We start from the raw sequence: 25,124 nt of genomic DNA on the forward strand, positions 1-25,124 counted from the left end.
CGTAATAACGCATCGGGTCATCGTAACCCGCGTAATAACGCATCGGGTTAAATATCCCGCGTTTAACGCCTCAGGATAATATAATATTCCGAACCTCGCATTTAATGCCTCGGGGTATAATAATAATAGAGCCCACGTCATAACGCCTCAAGCAAAATATGGTCTTATAAAATACAAACTCCGTGTCATTACGCCTCGGGGTAAAAATTCCACATTCCCTCTCAAATAATCCTCATAAAGACCATATACCACAATAATTCCTTGATCGCTCATCCGATACCACACAATCACTTAAGTCCTTCCGATCGATCAATCTTCGCCACGTGACCTTGCTAAATTTCATGATTAGCAGATCAAGACCATCCGGTCTCACCAATTTCCTTTGACGAAAGATCGGAACCCCACGACCTTCTCAATTTTCCTCAATTGCTAAATCAAGACCACTCGATTAAATTGTACTGGGCAGATACTCGATTGAAATCACATGATTCACTCACGTTAGAGAATTAATAAATCGGGACCACCCGATTAGGTCACACAAGACCAATGGCCAATCGGGCCACGCGATTAATTTTTGTCACTATAAAAATTAATCTATGCCACACGATCGAAATAATACCAATGTAGCAATTAATACGTACCATACAATTTAATTATACCAATGTGGGAATTTATCGGGGCCGAACAATTTAAATATTCTAACGAGCAATTAATTCACTACTATAGTACTAAACTATAATAATACCACATTCAATTAATTCCATGGCATAACAACATAATGTCACATAAAAGTAACTATAGTTCAAAAAAAAATCTAACCATGGTTAAATAATAGCATAAAGTAACTAGAGTTAGGCATAAAGTAACTAGAGTTAGCAAAAGTAACCATGGTCCAACTTTGACCATGCAAATATCCTCTTGAATTCACTATTCACTTCAAGAACTTGATTTCTCTCTCCTCACTCCCTCCATTTTCGGCCATAGCCATTCCAAGCTCAATTCCAACAATTTCTTCATCAAAATTTCACAAATTCATGGTCTCTTAGCAACCTAACCGCCTAATTTAGGTTTAGAAATAATCCTACCTCAAAAACTAGCAAAAACCTCCCTTGAACGGTTGAGAAAAACTTGAATCAAGCAGCGATTCCGGCGGTCCTTGCACGGCCGGCGATTCTATGACAATCCAACAACTCCAAGCGATCCAAAGCGATACCGGTGAAAGCTTGAAGAATTTTCGGTGAGAATGGTGGTGGTGTAGAGAATTCGGCCAAGAGAGAGAGAGAGAGAGAGAGAGAGAGAGAGAAAGAGAGAGAGAGATGGTGAGGTAGAGAGAAAGTGAGCTAGAGAGAGAAAGTTCTTGAAAAATAAAGAGGAAGAAGGCCAAAAATAATAACTAATATAGGTTAGGATAATTATTTGAGTGGGATATTTTGGGTCTACAAAGTCAAGAGGGGTAAAAATGGAATTCCGCCCCCCCACAAGACTAGTCAAATTTTCGGCCAAGAGAGAGGATTGACCGAAATGCCCTTCGGTCCAAATGAAAAATTGGGTACTCCTCAAGGGCAAATGGGTAATTTCCCATTTCCAGTCCAAATTTATTCTTCTTAAACCTCTTGGGGCGAACCGCAAAGAATTCGTACACTGGATGAGGAAACGTCCAAAATTTAATTATTGAAACCCCTGAAAGTCCGACGTCAAATTCTGAAACTCAATTCGCGATCAATCTCGATCAATAGAATTTTCAGCGTATCTCAAACTAACAGGCGGCTTTTAGGAGTTACGCGTATCGACTCGTGATAAAAATCATATTTAAGAATTTCTCAAGCCATAGCGACTTTGGTTGTCATTCATTTGTGAGGGTCAATCACTAGTCCCGAGGGACACGATCGTTAGAAAATAATTCGGGGACGTTCGGAACCCATACGAGGTCAAACGGAATCACCCGTGATCCAAGCGTAGGGTATTATCCAAATCGTTCCTTAATCATTCTAGGATCGGCCTATATTGATCCAAAATATTCCCTCGACAATTTTCATGGCCAAAGAGTCGATCCATGATCAAGTTCTTAGGTCCGCGTACTTAATTTTCCTAGCTAACCATTCCCATTTGGTTAGTCTGCTCGAGAGGGATCAATTCCGAGTGAGATTAGACTGAAATACATCGATGAGACTTTTCATTTATTCAAGACTTCAAAATGAGTCGGATTACAGGATGTCACAATGTCCTCCAAAAATGCCCCAGAAATTTGTTGTTTCTATCTGAAGTAATAGATTTAGGCACTCCATGCAAGCGAACCACTTCCTTGAAAAATAATTTGGACACACTTACTGCATCGGACATTTTTCTACAATGAATGAAGTGTACCATCTTGGAAAATCTGTCTACCACAACAAAAACAAAATCCACTCCTCTTTAGGTTCGTGGCAAACCAAGCACAAAATCCATAGACAAATCTTCCCATATATTGCTAGGAATAGGTAAAGGCATGTACAAACCTGGCTCTGATACCACCCGATGCAACGTTCGGAGAAGATACCAAGCAAATCCTTGCTTAAGAGAGAAATCTCGAAAAAGTCTGATAATAAAATAATAATGACCATCCAAAAAAAATGTCATAAACACACCTTTTATAGAGTGTTAACCCTAATCCTAACCCTTGTAGGATTCTAAACATCAAAATGCAAAATTACAAAACTGCCATTAATAGTAAAATAAAAATTGAAATACTAAAAAAAAAAGGAAAACCCATCGTGACAATCCCGAATTGCCAAAATCTATCGTTAGTCACAACCAAAGGTTGTGGATATTGATCAGGACGCCGTTTCGCTTCAGCCAACCGAATTTGAGCCCAATCCAATGTCGTCAACCCGATCCGCCGGTTCTTGGCACATCACCGTTTCGCCTTCCGATTGGATTTCTGTCTGTCCAGTCGATCCAGAAACGCACGACTAATGCATTCCGCATCAAGCCTAGACACACAGAAAACAGTCCACGAAGAGAGAAAAGCTTCAGCGTATTCTGAACCAAAGCATGGCTGAATATGAGATTTTGATTGAGATAAAATCTGATCTTCCTGTTCTTTTTGTTGAACTAAAGAGAGCTCATGTGGGTTTTTGCAGACAAGCAGTGAGCTGGTGATCCCTTTGGGCATTACTAGAAACACTATGTTTCCACCAGCACCTTTCAATCTAAATATCTTCAGCAATGCCTGCAAAAGTGTGTTCGGTGTCCCGCCGCGGCCGCATTGGGTCACTACCTATTTCGGTGGTCAAGTATGTTACTCTACAAATCCAATAAATTTCACTGCTTTTTTCCTACCTATTGTTGAATAAATTCTGTGCAAAACCAAAAGGAATGGCTTCAGACATCAACATTGCCAAAGGTTATTATATTTTAGTAGTTTCTGCATTGATGATCTCCGCGTTTTCGGAAATTGATCTCATATGGGAAAGTAGTGAAAATAAGATGGTAATAAGGTGAGAGAATAAAGGCCATGAAGTTTCATCTTTCTTGTGTAAATTGTTCGTTTTACATAGTGGTGAGCTTTATGTGACTTTGTAATCCTCCATAATGTATGTGCGCGCGCGCGCACTTTTGTCTGTGAGCAATGTAAACTTTAAGTTACGAAGGACTAGTATTACATGTACAAATTTCACACAAGGAAAAAGCTACTTGAGCTTGCTCGATTATAGTTATTTTGTCACGAAACTCGAGCTCGAGCATGATCTAAAAATGCTCAAATAATGTCCAATACATTATATAATTTGGGGGATATCTACAAATCTTTTAACTTGAATTTTTTTTTTTATAAAAATAATAGCAACTCGACTAGGCTCGAATAGATTTTCAAGCCTATCGAGCTAAGAATTGGCAAGCTCAAAGATGAACTTCACAAGATACTAGAAGAGCTTGAGGTCGAAATTGATTTGAAATCAGCCGAATTAATCTCAACCGGGCACGAGCTATTTGTAAGTAACTTGAGTCAGTGTCATCCTAGTTGAAATTGGCATGAGCATGTTCAGTCAAATGCTCAAATTGATACACGACCTTTTACTCGATCAACTCTGACTCAGACAAAGTTTCAAGTACTCAATGCATTATAAAGCATCAGAATAGCTAACTAGAGAAATTTTATCTCAACCACGCTCACTTTTGTCAAACATATATGGAACTTTGAACTAGACGACTGGACAAAAACTTAAAATAACATTCTATGTAGACTTCACTTGTTTAAACACGAAACTAATCTTTCCGGTGCAAGTTTTTTTATGAAAAGAAAGCTTCGAAATTTGATTTGCTTGACGAACTCTCGCACTAGCTTATCACACTTCACATTCGTCCCTTGTGACCGAGTCTTACATAAGACTATTTTATTATTGCTAACTTTGTTATGTTAAGATATAAGTGACTAAGTATTGTTATACTTAAAATTTTCCAACAAATTGCCACTCTCAAACATTAAACTAATTAGGTGATAATTGGGCTAACAAATTGGAGATCGTTTGGCTATTTCAGATGTGTTCCGAGAGGGTGATTCCCGTGGGCATCACCAATAATACTATGTTTCAACTAGAACTCTTTTACCTAAAGGGCTTCACCAATGAGCACAAGAGAAGCTGCGGCTACGGTGACAGACTCGGTTGATGAGAGTAAAATTTGATCATTTATCAATAAAATAAATTGTCTGTAATTCGAAATAAATTGAGAGCTTGCTAGTGACGTCATCAAAACACACAACGTGAAGCTTGTTGAGTGGAACAAGCGATCGAATAATAAAAGACAGAACAATAAAAATAAATCGGACACCAAATGTACGTGGTTCAGTCGTAGAGACCTACGTCCACAGGGAGAGCAGCAATAAATTCCACTATAGAGCGAGCGATACAACAGGAATTACAAACCACACTCGAGTCACTCAAACACTCTCAGTGTATCCCAGCCCCAATTACATCTAATAACGTATACAGTGTTTAGCCCTCGATTCCTAGAGAAATAATCTCTCAATCTCATAAGGAATCACATAAATCTAATAACAAGATTTAATCGACTAAAAATACACATACTCCAATCTTCGATTTCACACCCGAAGAAGAGTGCTTCGGATGTAACCCCGCACAGAATTCCCTCTGCTCGCGTTGTCCAACAAAACCGTGCATACAGACTTTACCTTTGCTAACTTCTATTCGGAGAAAATAAAAGGAATCCGTGGGGTTTGGTCAACAAACCAAGTCCAACTTGGACTTTTTTCTTTTCTTGCACGGAACTTCAAATTGAAACAGGAAATTGGATATTTTCTTTGACAACTTCCACTTCTATCTGTCTTTCCTTGACAGACTCAACTTTTGAACTTATCTCATTTACTTTTTCACAGTCAAAGTCCCAATTCCATCTTAGATTTCAACGTGAGAAAATATGAAAGCTAATTCCAACGCAGCAAACAATTTCCTTGTCAATTTATATTTTCGCTTTAGGCTCAAACTCGAGATTTATTCTAACAATCTCCACCTTGACTCGAAGTTAGAGCCATGTCACAATGGCTTTGCTGATAATTCGAACTTCATTGCTACTACTCTCCCAACAGCCCCGATGAGCTCAACCGCCATAGACATTATTCAAGTCCAAGCCACATTTGAACTTCACTATAACTGTGGACCTCATTAGAACACTAACTGCACATGCACATTTAACTGTTCCACAAAGACTTTCTAATACAAGCTCCTTAATCACAGATAAAGCAAAACCATCGTTGCATCCATATTTGTCGGGAGACCGAATATGTACCTTGTTAATATCAGCAGTTACAACAACCGTTGTCTTTACTGGTTCCACCTCGCTATAAGCACCATTTGTATCGATTACTTCGCTAGTACTTGCTACCTCAAGAGTTTCTGATTGCAATTCCACCTCAAGCTGAACACTGTCCAAATCCATATGAACACTGTTATAATCACTCCTAACCAGAAGAATTGGAGACTCGTCAAAAATAACTTCTCTACGATAACAAGGTGAATTAAATTACGGGCACCACAACCAATAACCTTGCTCACCTTGTGCATAGCCTAGGAATATGCACTTTCTTGCCCTTCCATCGAACTTACCATCACTAACTCGAACGTAACGCATGCAATCAAATATTCTAATAATAGAATAATCAGCAACGTTACCTAATCACACTTTTTCGGGAGTCCAATATCCAATCGCAGTTGATGGGGAACTATTCATCAAGTAGCTCGCCTTACTAAGCACATCCACTAGGACACTCCTAGCCATACCAGCACTAGAGAGCATTTTATGAGCCATCTCTAGTAATTTTTTGTTCTGCAACATGTTGTCATTCATTGGCACTAGTGTGGTGTCTCATTATGCCTTCATTCATGCAGAATTCATTTAGCAGCTTCGAGAAAAATTCCATACTTTTTTCAGTCCACACATGCTTGATCTTTTTACCAGTCTCCTTTTCAATGAAAGCTCTCAACTACCTAATCTTGACAATAGCATCAAACTTGTGCCTAAGCACAAACACTCGGGTCATCCTCGAGTAGTCGTCAACAACTGTTAGCATAAATTTGGCACCTTTTCTCGAAGGGAACCGCGACAACCTGCCAACATCCAAGTGAAATAATTTTGCAATTTTCGTGGTTTCTCCGACAGTCGCACTAAACTGCACCTTCCGCCGTTGATCTAAATCACAACACCTGCATACATTTACTTCGTCAGCAATATAACCACATAAGAAGTTCATTTCACTTAGAACCTTCAGGCTTTTGTCACTAATGTGCCCCAAACGCATATGCCACAATTCTGACTCTCGAACGGATGCATTTGACGTCTACGTGGCGAAATTTGTCACTGTCTCACCTTGACGCTTATACAAGCCATTATGCTTGATTCCTTTCATTACCACCAAGGCACCTCGAATAATTTTCAGAACTCCAAATTTTGAAGAATGTCGACCCCCAGCTGAATCCATGGCACTCAAGGAAATCAGATTTTTCTTTAACTACGGAATCTGCCTAACTCCAGTCAATGTCCTCACAATATCGTCATGCGTTCTGATTCTAACATCGCCAATTCCTATAATATCGCATTCAGCGTTATTCTCCAACTACACTTTACTAATATGCATTGAAAAGTAGTAAACCGGTTCCTGTTTGGTGTAACAACCAGAATCCATAATCCATCCATCAAGCGACGAATAATCAACAACGGACAACACAACGTCAGCATTATCCGAATTACTATCAACTATAACTACAACAACATCCGCAAACTCAACTTTAATTCCCTTACCATTTCATTTTTCAGCTTAAAGCAATTCCTTCTAAGATGCCATTTCTTGCCACAGTTCCAATAAATAGCACCACCAGTCCTAGACTGACTACATCTATTCATGTTCATACTATTACTACTAATACGAGTACTAGCTCATCCTCTATTTTCTCCAACTAATGTAGTACATACAGATTCACCAAAATATCTTCTACAAATGTCCTCACTCAGAATTAAATCTCGAATCCCATCAAATGTCAAGCTTGTTGATCCAAAAGAATTACTAACAGCAAGAATGATAGTATTTCAACTATTAGGCAATGGGGATAATAGAATCAAAGTACATACCTCATCTTCAAAGTCAATATCAACTGAACTCAATTGAATAACTATCACATTGAATTCATTGATATAATTAGCAACCGACGCACCTTCGTTCATCTTCAAATTAAACATATGTTGCATCAAATAGACCTTGTTGATCGCAGAGGACTTCTTGAACATATCTGACAAGGCTTTTATGCGGTGGTCTTCTTTTTGACGATATTAAACGCGACGTTACAAGCCAACGTCATCCGAATAACACTCATTGCTCGTCTATCCAGCAATTCTCAATCAGCTTGTTTCATCGTCTCTAGTTTCTCTCCAAACAAGGGCAAGTGCGATTTCATCCGATATAGATAATTCTCAATCTGCATCTTCCAGAAACCAAAGTCCTTTCCCTCAAATTTATCGACTTTCACTTTAACTTCTTTCGTCGCCATCGATTCGCATCAACTCAAGAAAGCCTAGCTCCGGTACCAATTATTACACGGAACAAGCGATCAAACAATAAAAAATAGAACAAGAAAATAAATCGGATACTAAATGTATGTGGTTCGGTCGTAGAGACCTACATCCACGAGAAGAGCAGCAATGGATTCTACTATAGAGTGAGCGATACAGCGAAGATTACAAACCACACTCGAGTCACTCAAACACTCTTAGTGTTTCCCAGCCCCAATTACATCCAATAACGCACACAATATTTACCCCTCAATTCCTAGCGAAATAATCTCACAATTTCATAAAGGAATCACACAAATCTAATAACAAGATATAATCAACTAAAAACACGCGTATTTCAGTCTTCGATTTCACGCCCGTTTGTAACTTCTCGTAACCACTAGGAATTTATTTCTTTTTAAGTAACTGTTTGTAACCTTTGTTTGGAACCCCCATTTTTACTTCTCATTGTAATCTTCCTTTGAAACCTCCATTAATATACATCGATGATAGGTTTTAAATAACCACATCATACTTTTCAATTGCCCACCCCCCGCAAAATCAAGCAAATTTACAATCTTTCAATATATTTACTTTCATGCACTTGTACTTTTACCTCCCGAGTCGCATGATCGATTAAATTCCAGCGTCTTTCTTAGATGTAGTTTCCAAATCCGCGTCATCGATTATATCTAGGAGTAATATCTTAGTTTTTCAAGCTTTGTTGTCGATTAAGTTCCAGCATAGTTTGTTTGCACTTAATCCTATTGGGAAGTCTATATATTCCAAGCCTTGTTATCCAATAAATCCATCATGGTCGTTTGTCCAATCCTATTGAAATTCAAGTAGCTAATTTCCTTTGTGCTTGTTATATTTCCCATCCAGTTTTGCCATAGAACCTGTTTCCCTTAAAATTCGAAAAACGACTTTTGATGAAAGATATTTTGCCGCAGGAGCAATTCCCGTGAAATATCTTTTTGGCACGTCCGATGAGACCATTGTGGCTGATTTGAGGAAAGATGATTGTGAGAACAAGGAACCAACTTGATTATGAAAATATTAGCGGTATTTACTCATCACTACAACCTGTTACTTATAGAGTAGGACGTTCTAAGTCATTGACTGCACAACCGGTTGCAGACTAGAACAAGATGGAGATGTCGACATCCCAAGACAGCTCATCGATGAACATAGAAGGCACTTGGTTCCAAATCCTGTGATGTTGGCTACCATGAGGAGGATTCTCGACGAACACCCGAAGTACAATTAACCTCATTACGGTCTCGATGAGTGCTCATTTGTTGAAGATGGATTCGATGAGAAGTCACGGTTATGCTCTTTGATTGTGTGAACCATAACTTTGTTTTGATGATTTCTCTTGTTATTAGGAGCTTTTTTTATTTTGAAGTTGTTTGGGATTTGTCTTGGCTTGTAGTTGAATTGTGATCTTTCTCTCTTGTATTTTGAGAAAGTGAATGAAATGTTATTTTGATTATAAAAAAAAAAAAATACCTCATCAACTTGGTTAAGCCCATGATCGTCAACCCCTTCCATGAGGTCATGCACGGGTTAGACACGTTGAGCCATTCAATTTAGAAGCAATTGAATTCTATCAATCCTAGATCTTTAAGGATTTTGAAAAGGGCTGAAACTGTTGATACTACCCAAACTGGTGGGACCATACCTGTCGATGGAAGTAACTTGCCTAATCTTGCGACGTTTGGATATGTTCCTCTAACTCTTAATCAATTGAATAGATGGAATGATTTAGGCCAAATGATCCCACCACTAGTGAGGATTTTGTAAAGGCCTGAAAATCCTATGTACCCCGAACCTAGAGGGCAAGAAAGGGTATCAAATTTTGAATTCTGATCAAGTGGTTGAACTTTTATTAAAACAACTAGGTGCTGATAGAGGAATGGTCAGGCCAGTATATAGGAAGTCTCATCCTGATTGGGTTGACACTATATATTACCCAAGAAAATTCGTAATTCCTGACTTGATTGTTTATACCGGCAAAGATGACCAATCGACCGTTGAACGCATTGTTTATTTATTGCCCAAAGTGGAGAAGCAAGAACGAATGAATTCATGAGGCTTATGTGTACATAAAATGTTGACCCTTTCTAACAATTTAAACTTTTTGGGAAAAAAAAAACAATTATATCTAGAATCTTGATGAATATTAACGAGAACACATGTGTAGTGGATTCAGATCCTAGGTCTAATTCTAGGGAGACAAATATTTAAATGCACTTCGAACGAATGCTAGGGAAAAGCGTTAAAAGAAGTCCTAAATCTATTACATTTGTGTCAATTCAGTCTTAAACCTTTTTCATTGGTGCCAATTCAGTCGTAAATATTTTGTTAGTGCCTATTCAATTATAAACCTTTTACATTTATACTAATTGAGTCAATCCGATCAATTTTGGCTAAAAATTCGCTAATGTGGGTGTTGGTTATTATACGTGGCATGACTGGCACTAACATAGATTTTTTTGATATTTTATATTTTAAAATATTTTGGTTTTTTATTTTTTAAAATTATATAAATATAAAAATAATATTAAAAAATATATACGTCAGTGCCAAGCGTGCCACGTGGAACAACCGACGTCCACATCAACGAATTTCTAGACAAAATTGGCCGAATCGACTCAATTAATAGAAATGCAAAAGGTTCAGGATTAAATTTTGGTACTAATGCAAAAGATTTAGGATTGAATTGACATTAATGCAAAAGGTTTAGGATTGAATTGACACCAATACAATAGATCTAAGACTTTTTTGACACTTCGTCTGATGTGTCAAGAGCTAACAAAACGATGACATTTTTTAAAAGACTCTCTCTCTCGAAAATGGTTGACTCCATAAAGAAAACTTACATAGCTCTCTCTCTCTCCCTCTTCCTCTCTCGCTCTTTCTTGCTCTGTCTTCTCTTACTTTGGCTTGGAAGCATAGTCCGAATGTCGCCGCTCCTCCTCCGTCGTCCATTGTCATTTTCGTTTCTCTGTGCTAACGCTTGCTTTGAGATCCCCATATCCATTTGTGGAGGAAATATAAAAAAAAAAAATGGTGATGGCAACTTCTCTGAGAGCGCGTGAGAGAATCTCGTTTTTTAGTTAGGGTTCTTCACCAATGGTTGGCACGATTCGAACCCTCTCCCTCCCTCTCTCCCTCGCTTGTTTTGAGAAACCCAATTTTAGCTTTACTATAATTTGCTCCAATTTTAAGAGGAAAAGTACACTAAACGTGCCATAACTTGTGTACGGTGTTCACATGAGTGCCATAACTTTCAAAAATCGTTCACTTGAGTATTACATCAGAGCAAAATCATTCACTTGAGTGCTACAGTAACTTTTCCGGCATGCCACGTCATCTTTCCAGCGAGCCACATCAGCTTTCCGGCATGCCACATCAGCTTTCCGGCATGCCATATCAGCTTTTCCGACTGCCACGTCAGCTTTTCCGGCATCCACGTCAACATGGCACTCAAGTGAACGATTTTTGAAAGTTGTAGTAGCCTATAATCCCATTTTCTTACGGTTTTTCCCAATCTGTTTCTACTTCTTTGTTTTGCCAAGTCTTGCACTTCCAGGATTATGTTATTTATGACGGTGGCACCTTGCGGAATAAAAGCTGAATATTGGAGAAGGTCTATCGAAGACTTTGTCACGAACAATGAATTATTCTCGTATTCCCACTTCGTCATCCGACAATTTCCGATTACGTCTTGCTTACTTTTGTTATCGTATTCCATTTGGGCCTTTGAAAGGACTACCACGCAATCACCTAAAGACATGACCAGCTATGAAAGGACTTAGTCCATCAGTAGCAACACAAATCAGCTAACGACAGATTATTATATCGGATCGTGGGTTGCTATATAAAGGTGAAGTACACGCCATGGAACATCACAAAAACCGTTCCCTTCGCATGCATGCTTTAGCCTAAGCAACGACCAGAAACCATAAAATGTCTTCATCACATTATAGCCTTCTGATGTTTCTGATACTTAGCTTAGCTTGCGCTGCTACAGGCGAGAACTTAGAAGATTACAATATTCCGAAGCTGAGCGTCCACCGCCCAACGTTGGTTCGAGATCCTGCACGGGTGGTTCAAGCTTCTATGGCGACAAAGGATTTCCAAACTTTCTTTTACAACCAAACGCTGGATCATTTCAACTACAGGCCCGAGAGCTACAACACCTTCAAACAAAGATTCGTAATCAATTTCAAGTACTGGGGCGGCGCGGATTCACATGCCCCGATCTTCGTTTATCTTGGTGCAGAAGCACCCATCGATGGAGACATAGCTAACATTGGGTTCCTCACGGATAATGCAGCTCAATTTAGAGCGCTTATAGTCTATATAGAGGTAATATTAATGCTCCATGTTATCTGCTTGGTTGTACGTACTTTTTCCCTTATGTTTGGAGCGCATATGTATATATCTACGCATTTTAAATCGCAAAGTTGTAATGTTGCAGCATCGATTTTACGGTGAATCAATCCCGTACGGGTTGACATTTGAAGAAGCTCTGAGTGATAACAACGCTCGTGGATATTTCAGCTCAGAGCAAGCTCTTGCCGATTATGCAGAAATCCTCATACACCTGAAGCAGAAGTTGAATGCCAAACAATCTCCAATAATCGTCATTGGAGGATCATATGGGGGGAGTAAGTGAATATATTTTCACATAGGAGAAATATGACTACCGCTATAAATTGAAATTAAAGAATATCACCCACTATTTACGTTAAACCGGACATTGCTGGTTTCCGTTGACCCATTTATTATAGTAGAATGTAGTAATCATATATATAATCTGCCGTAGGTTCTTGTTCTTGTACTTATCCTGGATGGAGCTCTTCCCAATTAGCGCCAGATATAAATATTGATAGCTTGCACTGAAGGCATTGAAGAAAGTTCCTACCCTCTGATTAAGAGGAAAAACTCAACGCCATATATTCTACATATAACTTAGAAATATGTGTTCCAATATTCACACATTTAATTTTCAGTGCTAGCAACATGGTTCCGATTGAAGTACCCTCACGTGGCTCTCGGAGCTTTGGCATCATCTGCTCCAGTTCTCTACTTTGACGACATCACACCCCAGGACGCATACTTTTCGGTTGTAGCAAAAGACTTTTTGGTAATCTTAATTTGCTCAATTTATACCTTTTCCTCTTGAGTGCATTTTCTACAATCAAATCGATCACTTGAACAGTTGTTCGAGTGATTTTTCAGGATACTAGTCCTTCTTGTCACCAAACAATAAGACTATCCTGGGAAGAAATCCATAGAGTTGCTTCTGAGCCTCATGGTCTCACGAAGTTGAGCAACACCTTCAAAACTTGCAGGTGCAAATATATATTTTCGTTACATTTTTTAACTGATTCTGAACATAGTTGTGAAAGTTCTAACTCTATCATTTTCCTTCTGTTTAGTCCACTGCAAAGTTCATCAGATCTCACGAGTTACCTGAGAACACTGTACGCAAAAGTTGCTCAGTACAACGATCCATCCACACAACCCTTGAAACTTATGTGCGATGCCATTAATGGAGCTTCTCCTAGAATTGGCATTCTTTGGAAAATCTTTGCAGGCCTTGTTGCCGTCAATGGCAACTTAACATGCTACGTCAATCCCACTTCTGGTGGAACAGATGAAACTCAGTTGGGTTGGACTTGGCAGGTGTGTAATGTGTATTTATCACCAACGTATGCGACTTGTATTTTTCTCACTCACTTTTTATCGATTCGTTATGACAATTAATTAAAGGATTATGCTATCGAGTCAAGTCGAATCGCTTGATTATTTACCACTACAGCTTGGCTCTTCTCAATTATATGCTAACACGTGATAGTGGCGAGCTTTATTTTTGAGGCTCAAGTTTTATGGAATGAAGTGTTATTAGGCTTGAGGTAAACCCGATGCCATCCGCTTATTGAAAAGCAAGTTTTAGTATGAGTTTGCCTTATTAAAACCGAGCTACGAGGCTTGAAAGAAAGTATTAGATGTGTGCTCGTAAGGTTTGTCTCCCCTCTATTGGTATAATGTGATTTTCTAATGTCATAAACTAGACTCGGACTCAAAAGGAATCAAGCTGAGCTTCAGTACATAGCCCATGTTAAAATGCATGTGTGAGTTACGTTAAAAGTTATGGAGGAGTTAATAATATGAGTTGGCTCATAAATCTTTAATTTATGCTTCTAAGTGAAGGTGGATCCAATTTGATATGTTGACTGGTTCGGACTAGGTTCTCTCTTAGTTATCTACCCATATTAAGATATTAGGTTGAGATGCATGTGTGAGTTGTGTTAGAAAAATTCCCACATCGGAAAATTTGTGCGGCATTGAGTAATTAATAATCCTATTTTGGGCAATAGCTCATTGGCTTAACCTCTTGAGTGAAGTGAAGGTGGGTCTACCTTGATATGTCGGCGGCACTCGACTTGGGCTCCCTCTTGGTCGCCTCTAATGTCAGTTTATTGCTGTGCACTCCAACGATGCACAGCATGTTGGAGCTCGACTATGACCCGAGCAGCAGCTTGACTCTTTTACATGATACTTCAATATACACTAAGAGTGACCTGTGCCATTCTCCGTCATTCAAGTTATACTTCTTTTTAGAGGAATAATCATATCAAACAGTATAGTATATGCCAATCTGATCTTCCTGTTATTTTTGTTGAACTAAAGAGAGCTCATGTGGGTTTTTACAGATATGCAGTGAGCTGGTGATCCCTTTGGGCATTACCAGAAACACTATGTTTCCACCAGCACCTTTCAATCTAAATATCTTCAGCAATGCCTGCAAAAGTGTGTTCGGTGTCCCGCCTCGGTCGCATTGGGTCACTACCTATTTCGGTGGTCATGTATGTTACTCTACAAATCTAATAAATTTCACTGCTTTTTTCCAAACTTTTGTTGATTAAATTCTGTACAAAACCAGAAGGAATGGCTTCGGACATCAACATTCCCAAAGGTTATTATAATTTCGTAGTTTCTGCATTGACGATGAAGATTTGCAGGACATAAAACTTGTTCTGCATAGGTTCGCTAGCAACATTATTTTCTCCAATGGACTTCAAGATCCTTATAGCAGCGGCGGGTATGTGGAGCATCAATATCAATAAATTTTCTATGAAAATAACACTTACTTCATCAAGCTTAACTTTGACCCAAAAAAAAGAATCAAGCTTAACAACAATTCATATACGTCAATTCTATTACAGGGTCCTGAAGAATATTTCTAGCACCGTTGTCGCGATCTACACAACCAAAGGTATATGCTGACTTGATTTGTCGCGAACAGAGTTATATGTACTCTCTTTGGACTTATAGAAATTAATTTCTTAATTTGATATGCAAAATATTTCGTACATAGGTTCTCATGCTTTGGACATACTCCTAGCTAAAAAGAGTGATCCAGATTGGTTGGTCGAGCAACGCAAGACTGAGATTGAGATTATGGGAAAGTGGCTCACCACGTACTATGCGGATCTTCGCGATTTTGGAAATTGATCTCATATGGGAAAGTAGTGAAAATAAGACGGTAACAAGGTGAGAAAATAAAGGCCAAGAAGTTTTTCTTTCTTGTGTAAACTGTTCTTTTTACATAGTGGTGAGCTTTATGTGACTTTGTAGTCCTCCATCATATATGTGCATGCGCTTTTGTCTGTGAGCAATGTGAACTTTAAGTTACGGAGGACTGGTATTACATGTATTAATTTCGCACAAGGAAAAAGCCACATGAGCTTGCTCCATTATAGTTATTTTGTCACGAAACTCGAGCTCAAGCTTGATCTAAAAATTCTCGAATAATGTCCAGTACATTATATAATTGGGAGGATATCTACAAATCTTTTAACTTGATAATTTTTTTATATTATAAAGTAATAGCAACTCGACTAGGCTCGAATAGATTTTCAAGCCTATTGAGCTAAGAATTGGCAAGCTCAAGATCAACTTCACAAGATACTAGAAGAGCTTGAGGTCGAAATTGATTCGAAATCAGCCGAATTAATCTCAACCGAGCACGAGCTATTTGTAAGTAACTTGAGTCAGTGTCATCCTAGTTGAAATTGGAATGATCATGTTCAGTCAAATGTTCAAATTGATACACGACCTTTTACTCGATCAACTCTGACTCAGACAAAGTTTCAAGTACTCAATGCATTATGAAAGCTTTGAGATTTTGATTTGCTTGACGAACTCTCGCACCAGCTTATCACACTTCATATTCGCCCCTTGTGACTGAGTCTTACATAAGACTATTTTATTATGGATAACTTTGTTATGTTAAGATATAAGTGACTAAGTCTTGTTATACTTCCTTACCAAAAAAAAAAAAGTCTTGTTATACTTAAAATTTTCCAACAAATTGCCACTCTCAAACATTAAACTAATTAGGTGATAATTGGGCTAACAAAATGGAGATCGTTTGGCTATTTCAGATGTGTTCCGAGATGGTGATTCCCGTGGGCATCACAAAGAATACTATGTTTCCACCAGAACTCTTTCACCTAAAGAGCTTCACCAATGAGTGCAAGAGAAGCTGCGGCTATGGTCACAAAAAAAATTCATACATTTAGGATACTCACTCTAATTTTTCGTATATAACAAATAGAACTCCCTTCAATGGAATTTTGGTTATTATCGAAATATGATAGACTCGGTCAATGAGAGTAAAATTTGATCATTTATCAATAAAAATTATCGGTAATTCAAAAAAAATTGAGAACTTGCTAGTGACGTCATCAAAACACACAACGTGAAGTTTGTTGCATGGAACAAGCGATCGAACAATAAAGATAGAACAAGAAAATAAATCAAACACTAGATGTACGTGGTTCGATTGTAGAGACCTACATCCTTAGGAAGAGCTGCAAAGAATTCCACCATAAAGCGAACGATACAACGGAGATTACAAATCACACTCGAGTCACTCAAATACTCTCGGTGTTTTCCAGCCCCAAATTACATCCAACAATGCACACAGTGTTTAGCCCTCGTTTCCTAATGAAATAATTTCTCAATCTCACAAAGAAATCACACAAATCTAATAACAAGATTTAATCGACTAAAAACACACGTACTCCAGTCTTCGATTTCATGCCCAAAGAAGAGTGTTTTGAGTGGCACATGCTCTTTTGAGGACTAAGTTAGTTCAATTAAAAGGTTCGGAACTGAATTGGCACCAATGCAATTTATTTAGATCTTTTTTTGATACTTTGTCCCAATTAGTCTACCAATAAATTTATGGCGATTTTTTCCATTAGGTTAGTTCTACTGACAATATGATCGGCCATTCATGAATTGACATGGTGAAAAGCCAACAAATATAGTACCAAAATGATAATAGGTATCTATGACCATACCATACCGCACACGGGGAAACCCAAAGGTTTAATTGCGGTGCCCAAGTATAAGGTCGCATAAATTTTATAAATTTTGATAAGCACTTATTGGCCAAAATATAAAACTTAGCAGCCTATAATCCCATTTTCTTAAGGTTTTTCCCAATTTGTTTCTACTTCTTTGTTTTGCCAAACTGTGCACTGGTCTTGCACTTCCAGGATTATGTTATTTATGACGGTGGCACGTTACGGAATAAAAGCTGAATGTTGGAGAAGGTCTATCAAAGACTTTGTCACGAACAATGAATTATTCTCGTATTCCCACTTCGTCATCCGATAATTTCCGGTTACGTCTTGCTTACTTTTTGTTATCGTATTCCATTTGGGCCTTTGAAAGGACTACCACGCAATCACCTAAAGACATGACCAGCTATGAAAGGACTTAGTCCATCAGTAGCAACACAAATCAGCTAACGACAGATTATTATATCGGATCGTGGGTTGCTATATAAAGGTGAAGTACACGCCATGGAACATCACAAAAACCGTTCCCTTCGCATGCACGCTTTCGCCTAAGCAATGACCAGAAACCATAACATGTCTTCTTCACATTATAGCCTTCTGATATTTCTGATACTTAGCTTAGCTTGCGCTGCTACCGGTGAGAACTTAGAAGATTACAATATTCCGAAGCTGAACGGCCACCGCCCAACGTTGGTTCGAGATCCTGCACGGGTGGTTCATGCTTCTGTGGCGACAAAGGATTTCCAAACGTTCTTTTAGGACCAAACGCTCGATCATTTCAACTATAGGCCCGAGAGCTACAACACCTTCAAACAGAGATTCGTAATCAATTTCAAGTACTGGGGAGGCGCGGATTCACATACCCCGATCTTCGTTTATCTTGGTGCAGAAGCACCCATCGATGGCGACATAGCTAACATCGGCTTCCTCACAGATAATGTGGCTCAATTTGGAGCGCTTATAGTCTATATAGAGGTAATATTAATGCTCCATATTATCTACTTGGTTGCACGTACTTTTTCCCTTATGTTTGGAGCGCATATGTATATATGTACTCATTTAAAATCACAAAGTTGTAATGTTGCAGCATCGATTTTACGGTGAATCAATCCTGTATGGGTTGACATTTGAAGAAGCTCTGAGTGACAACAACGCTCGTGGATATTTCAGCTCAGAGCAAGCTCTTGCCGATTATGCAGAAATCCTCATACACCTGAAGCAGAAGTTGAATGCCAAACAATCTCCAATAATCGTCATTGGAGGATCATATGGGGGAAGTAAGTGGATATATTTTCACATAGGAGCAATATGACTACCGCTATAAATTGAAATTAAAGAATATCGCCCACTATTTACGTTAAACCGGACATTGCTGGTTTCCTTTGACCCAGTTATTATAGTAGAATGTGGTAATCATATATATAATCTGCTGTAGGTTCTTGTTTTTGAACTTATCCTGGATGGAGCTTTTCCCAATCAGCGCCAGATATAAATATTGATAGCTTGCACTGAAGGCATTGAAGAAAGTTCCTACCCTCTGATTAAGAGGAAAAACTCAACACCATATACTCTACATATAACTTAGAAATATGTGTTCCAATATTCACACATTTAATTTTCAGTGCTAGCAACATGGTTCCAATTGAAGTACCCTCATGTGGCTCTCGGAGCTTTGGCATCATCTGCTCCAGTTCTCTACTTTGACGACATCACACCCCAGGACGCATACTTTTCGGTTGTAGCAAAAGACTTTTTGGTAATCTCAATTTGCTCAATTTATACCTTTTCCTCTTAAGTGCATTTTCTACAATCAAATCGATCACTTGAACAGTTGTTCGAGTGATTTTTCAGGATACTAGTCTTTCTTGTCACCAAATAATAAGACTATCCTGGGAAGAAATCGATAGAGTTGCTTCTGAGCCTCGTGGTCTCACGAAGTTGAGCAACACCCTCAAAACTTGCAGATGCAAATATATATATGAAATATATTTCATTTTTTAACTGATTCTGAGAATAGTTGTGAAAGTTCTAACTCTATTATTTTCCTTCTGTTTAGTCCACTGCAAAGTTCATCAGATCTCACGAGTTACCTGAGAACACTGTACGCACAAGTTGCTCAGTACAATGATCCATCCACACAACCCTTGAAACTTAGGTGCGACGCCATTAATGGAGCTTCTCCAGGATTTGGCATTCTTCGGAAAATCTTTGCAGGCCTTGTTGCCGTCAATGGCAATTTAACATGCTATGTCAATCCCACTTCTGGTGGAACAGATGAAACTCAGTTGGGTTGGACTTGGCAGGTGTGTAATGTATATTTATCGCCAACATATGCGACTTGTATTTTTCTCACTCACTTTTTATCGATTCGTTGTGACAATTAATTAGAGGATTATGCTGTCGAGTCAAGTCAAATCGCTTGATTATTTACCACTACAGCTTGGCTCTTCTCAATTATATGCTAACACGTGATAGTGGCGAGCTTTATTTTTGAGGCTCAAGTTTTATGGAATGAAGTGTTATTAGGCTTGAGGTAAACCCGATGCCAACCACTTATCGAAAAGAAAGTTTTAGTATGAGTTTGCCTTATTAAAACCGAGTTATGAGGCTTGACAGAAAGTATTAGATGTGTGCTCGTAAGGTTTGTGTCTGCTATATTGGTATAATGTGATTCCCTAATGTCGTAAACTAGACTTGGACTCAAAAAGAATCAAGCTGAGCTTCAGTACATAGTCCATGTTAAAATGCATGTGTGAGTTGCGTTAAAAGGGATGGAGGAGTTAATAATACGAGTTGGCTCACAAATCATTAGTTTAAGCTTCTAAGTGAAGGTAGATCTAATTTGATATGCTGACTAGTTCGAACTACGTTCTCTCTCAGTTATCTACCCATATTAAGGTATTAGGTTGAGATGCATGTGTGAGTTGTGTTAGAAAAGTTCCTGTCACGACCCGAACCCTGCGAGCTCATCGACATCCCACCTGGCCACACTTATGTACAGTTCTCCAGGATCCAAAGGCCAACAAATTCATGCGGAAGCAAAAACAAATCCCCGTACAGAAACAATTAACATCACGATGACTTGGGACGGTAAAAACAAACTTATATACATATCCACACGTTCTATACAATTTTCCAAATCTACGGCTTCGGAGGCCACTGTACAAGCCTATGACCACTAAATCAAAAAGATTACGTGGTCGAAGCCTACTATACATCCCAAATAAAACAGCCAGCAAAAGTCAAGAGGCCAACTACCCTAGGCCTCGTTCTCGCTATCCGGTACTATATCATCTCTCGCCTCCAGCTCATCCTCGTCAAGCTCAGGTGGCTGTTCCGCATCCGATGGCTCTACAACCTCCCATCTTCTCCCGGTACCATGACATTAGGGAATACCGAATCTCCTGGGCAGAACACTCATGGCTGAGGCGGGTGGTCTGAAAAACAACGAACCCACGACGGGGTGAGATAAAATCTCAGTAAGCTAGCCCCTAATCCTAGATTAGGGCTCTAGTGCCTCCAGACACATTTTTCAGTGAACAATTTCCAATAATTCTTCTTTCTTCCCAAAAATTCCACAATTTAATTCCAGAAAATTTCGTTCTTTCTCCGAAAATTCTCACACCTTCTCCAATATTCTACGTTACTCCCGTTTCGGCGTTCCACACCTCAGTCTAACAATAAAATATTCTACGTGCTCCCGGGGCCCGTTTTTAGCACACCAGGCCATAATATAAATGTCCACCTTACTCCAAAAATTTCCACGTTACCCCGAAAATATTCCACGGCACTCCGAAAATATTCCACGTTACTCCGGAAGTATTTCACGTCGCTCCAGAATATTCCACGTTACTCCGGAAATATTCCACGTTACACCAGAATATTCCACGTTACTCCAGAAATATTCCACGTTACTCCACCGCCATCAAATAAGTTCATAACATTGAGCCTCGGACCTTTATGGAACACGGCTCTATATATATACCAGGGTCTCGGACACATAGGAATACGACCCACGGATCTCGGTCTCGGACACATAGGAACACGACCGGATCAAGTCTCGGACAATTAGTCGAACACGACTCACTTTGGTCTCGGACGACTTAATTGAACACGACTTTCTTACTTTCTCGGTCTCGGACAATCAGACGAATACGGCTCACTTTGGCCTCAGACGACTTGATTGAATACGACCCTCACATTTCCTCGGTCTCGGACAATCAGACGAATACGGCTCACTTTGGCCTCAAACGACTTGATTGAATACGACCCTCACATTTCCTCGGTCTCAGACAATCGGACGAATACGGCTCACTTTGGCCTCGGACGACTTGATTGAATACGACCTTATCATTTCCTCGGTCTCAGACAATCGGACGAATACGGCTCACTTTGGCCTCAGACGACTTGATTGAATACGACCTTATCATTTTCTTAGAATAGTTCGGGACCACGTGATTCGCTCACGTTAGAGAATTAATAATTCGGGATCACCCGATTAATCCACACTAAACCAAATATTAATTCATACTACCCGATCAATTAACACTACCATAGTATCTAATCCACATCATGCGACCATATTACGCTAACGTAGCAATTTATAAATCACGTACCATTAAAATTATACTAACGTGGAAATTTATCACGGCCGAACAATAATAATTTTCTAACATATAAAATAATTCTACTATAGTACTAAACTATAGTACTAATGTCACATTTATTTAGTACCATGGCATAACAACTTTATATCACATAAAAGTAACCCTAGTTAATATATTAACTAACCATGGTTCAAAAATTAACTAGAGTCAAATACTAACCTAACCTTGGTTAAACAATAGCATAAAGTAACTCTAGTTAGGGCATAAAGTAACCATAGTTAAACTTTGACCACTATTATCTTCTTGACTTTACTATTCATGCAAGAACAAGCTTTCTCTCTCCTCCAAATATTCATTCTCGGCCAAGGCATAAAAATGGCCAAAAACAACCAATTTTTCACCCAAATCTACCAAATCTCAAGTCCATTAGCATCCTAGATACCTAATATAAGGTTAGGGACCAACTTACCACTATTTTAGCAAGTTTTCCGGCGAGAAACCAAGAAAAATTTTGACCCTAATCCGGCGGCTCCGGCAACTCCTCTTGACCGGCTTTAACCCACGGAAATCCGGCGACTCCGAGTAGCTCACGGCGGTAGTCGAGCTCCGGCGGTTCAAGGCGACACCGGCGGTTGTTTGAAGAATTTTCGATGAGGGAGAGAATGAGCAAGGGTGAGTTCGGCCAAGAGAGGGAGTGAGCTAGAGAGAGAAAGAGAGTTCTTGGATAATGAAGAAGAAGAGGCCAATATAATAATTAATATAGGTTAATAATAATTAATTATGCCCACAAAATCAAGAGAGAAAAAATAAAATAATTATCTCCCCTCATTGACTAGTCAATCTCGGCCAAAAGGGGAAATGGCCAAAATACCCTTCGTTCCAAGTGAAAAATAGGGTATTTTTCGAGGGCAAATGGGTCCTTTCCCATACCCAGTCCAAATCTACTTTTCCTGAACCTCTTTGGGGCGAACCGCGAAGAAATTTCACACAGGATGAGGAAACGTCCAAAATTTTTATTTATTGAAACCCCTGAAGGTCCGACGTCAAATTCTGAAGCTCGATTCGTGACCAATCTCGATCAATAGAATTTTCAGCGTATCCCAAACTAACGGGCGGCTTTTAGGAGTTACGCGTATCGACCCGTGATTAAAATCACGTTTAAGAATTAATCGAGCCATGGCGACCTTGGTTGTCATTCAATTGCGAGGGTCAATCACTAGTCCCGATGGACACGATCGTTAGAAAATAATTTAGGGACGTTCGGAACCCATACGAGGTCAAACGGAATCACCCGTGATCCAAGCGTAGGGTATTATCCAAATCGTTCCTTAATCATTCTAGGATCGTCCTATATTGGTCCAGAATATTCCCTCGACAATTTTCATGGCCAAATAGTCAATCCAGGATCAAGTTCTTAGGTCCACGTACTTGATTTTCCTAGCTAGCCATTCCCATTTGGTTAGTCTGCTCGAGAGGGATCAACTCCGAGTGAGATTAGACTGAAATACATCAATGAGACCTTTCATTTATTCAAAGCTTCGAAAGTGGGTCGGAATTCAGGATGTCACAGTTCCCACGTTGGAAAATTTGTGTGGTATTGAGTAATTAATAATCCTATTTTGGGCAATAACTCACTGGCTTAACCTCTTGAGTGAAGGTGAGTCTGCCTTGATATGTCGGCGGTACCCGACTTGGGCTCCCTTTTGGTCGCCTCTAATATCAGTTTATTGCTGTGCACTCCAACGATGCACAACATGTTGGAGCTTGAATACGACCCTAGCAGCAGCTTGATTCTTTTACATGATACTTCAATATACACTAAGAGTGATCTGTGCCATTCTCTGTCATTCAAGTTATACTTCTTTTTAGAGGAATAATCAGATCAAACAGTATAGTATATGCCAATCTGATCTTCCAGTTCTTTTTGTTGAACTAAAGAGATCTCATGTGGGTTTTTGCAGACATGCAGTGAGCTGGTGATCTCTTTGGGCATTACCAAAAACACTATGTTTCCACCAGCACCTTTCAATCTAAATATCTTCAGCAATGATTGCGAAAGTGTGTTCGGTGTCCCGCCGCGGCCGCATTGGGTCACTACCTATTTCGGTGGTCATGTATGTTACTCTACAAATCTAATAAATTTCACTGTTTTTTCCTACCTATTGTTGAATAAATTCTGTGCAAAACCAGAAGGAATGGCTTCAGACGTCAACATTCCCAAAGGTTATTATATTTTCGTAGTTTCTGCATTGATGATGAAGATTTGCAGGACATAAAACTTGCTCTGCATAGGTTCGCTAGCAACATTATTTTCTCCAATGAACTTCAATATCCTTATAGCAGCGGCGGGTATGTGGAGCATCATGACCAATAAATTTTCTATGAAAATAACACTTACTTAATCAAGCTTAACTTTGACCCAAAAAAAAAATCAAGCTTAACTCCAATTCATATACTTCAATTCTTTTACAGGGTCCTGAAGAATATTTCTAGCACCGTCGTCGCTATCTACACGACCAAAGGTATATGCTGACTTGATTTGTCGCGAACATAGTTATATATGCTCTCTTTGGACTTATAGAAATTAATTTCTTAATTTGATGTGCAAAATATTTCGTACATAGGTTCTCATGCTTTGGACATACTTCTAGCTAAGAAGAGTGATCCAGATTGGTTGGTCCAACAACGCGAGACTGAGATTGAGATTATGGGAAAGTGGCTCACCACGTACTATGCGGATCTTCGCGATTTTGGAAATTGATCTCATATGGGAAAGTAGTGAAAATAAGATGGTAATAAGGTGAGAGAATAAAGGCCATGACGTTTCATCTTTCTTGTAAAAACTGTTATTTTTACATAGTGGTGAGCTTTATGTGACTTTGTAATCCTCCATCATATATGTGCGCACGCGCTTTTGTCGGTGAGCAATGTAAACTTTAAGTTACGGAGGACTGGTATTACATGTATTAATTTCGCATAAGGAAAAAGCTACTTGAGCTTGCTCGACTATAGTTATTTTGTCACGAAACTCATGCTCAAGCTTGATCTAAAAATGCTCGAATAATGTCCAGTACATTATATAATTGGGAGG

At 39.1% G+C, this 25,124-nt stretch overlaps 1 protein-coding gene and 1 pseudogene across 2 annotated transcripts; both read left to right on the top strand.

Annotated features, from left to right (window-relative positions):
• Positions 1–11,968: 11,968 nt before the first annotated feature.
• On the top strand, positions 11,969–24,899 carry LOC115732112 (lysosomal Pro-X carboxypeptidase-like). 2 transcript variants are annotated; one of them, XM_048284671.1, is made up of 9 exons: positions 11,969–12,411; positions 12,524–12,713; positions 13,059–13,192; positions 13,288–13,400; positions 13,488–13,734; positions 14,766–14,918; positions 15,075–15,154; positions 15,279–15,328; positions 24,658–24,899. In XM_048284671.1, exons 1-9 carry the CDS (start codon positions 12,010–12,012, stop codon positions 24,792–24,794), a joined length of 1,506 nt encoding a protein of 501 aa, XP_048140628.1. In that variant the 5' UTR covers positions 11,969–12,009; the 3' UTR covers positions 24,795–24,899. The 2 variants fall into 2 exon arrangements, with proteins under 2 accessions (XP_048140628.1, XP_048140627.1); XM_048284670.1 differs by lacking the exon at positions 24,658–24,899 and adding an exon at positions 15,431–15,617.
• On the top strand, positions 17,959–24,471 carry LOC125312517 (annotated as a pseudogene).
• Positions 24,900–25,124: the final 225 nt, after the last annotated feature.

Source organism: Rhodamnia argentea, chromosome 8 (genome assembly GCF_020921035.1).
Source record: "Rhodamnia argentea isolate NSW1041297 chromosome 8, ASM2092103v1, whole genome shotgun sequence".
Taxonomy (NCBI): Eukaryota; Viridiplantae; Streptophyta; class Magnoliopsida; order Myrtales; family Myrtaceae; genus Rhodamnia; species Rhodamnia argentea.

What these genes read in the sequence shown, in the direction of transcription:
- LOC115732112 (XM_048284671.1), top strand. Translation starts at nt 12,010, where the DNA reads ATGTCTTCATCACATTATAGCCTTCTGATGTTTCTGATACTTAGCTTA. An exon ending in TTGTAGCAAAAGACTTTTTG is followed by an intron (nt 13,193 to 13,287) that starts GTAATCTTAATT and finishes GTGATTTTTCAG; the next exon opens with GATACTAGTCCTTCTTGTCA. An exon ending in CTACCTATTTCGGTGGTCAT is followed by an intron (nt 14,919 to 15,074) that starts GTATGTTACTCT and finishes GAAGATTTGCAG; the next exon opens with GACATAAAACTTGTTCTGCA.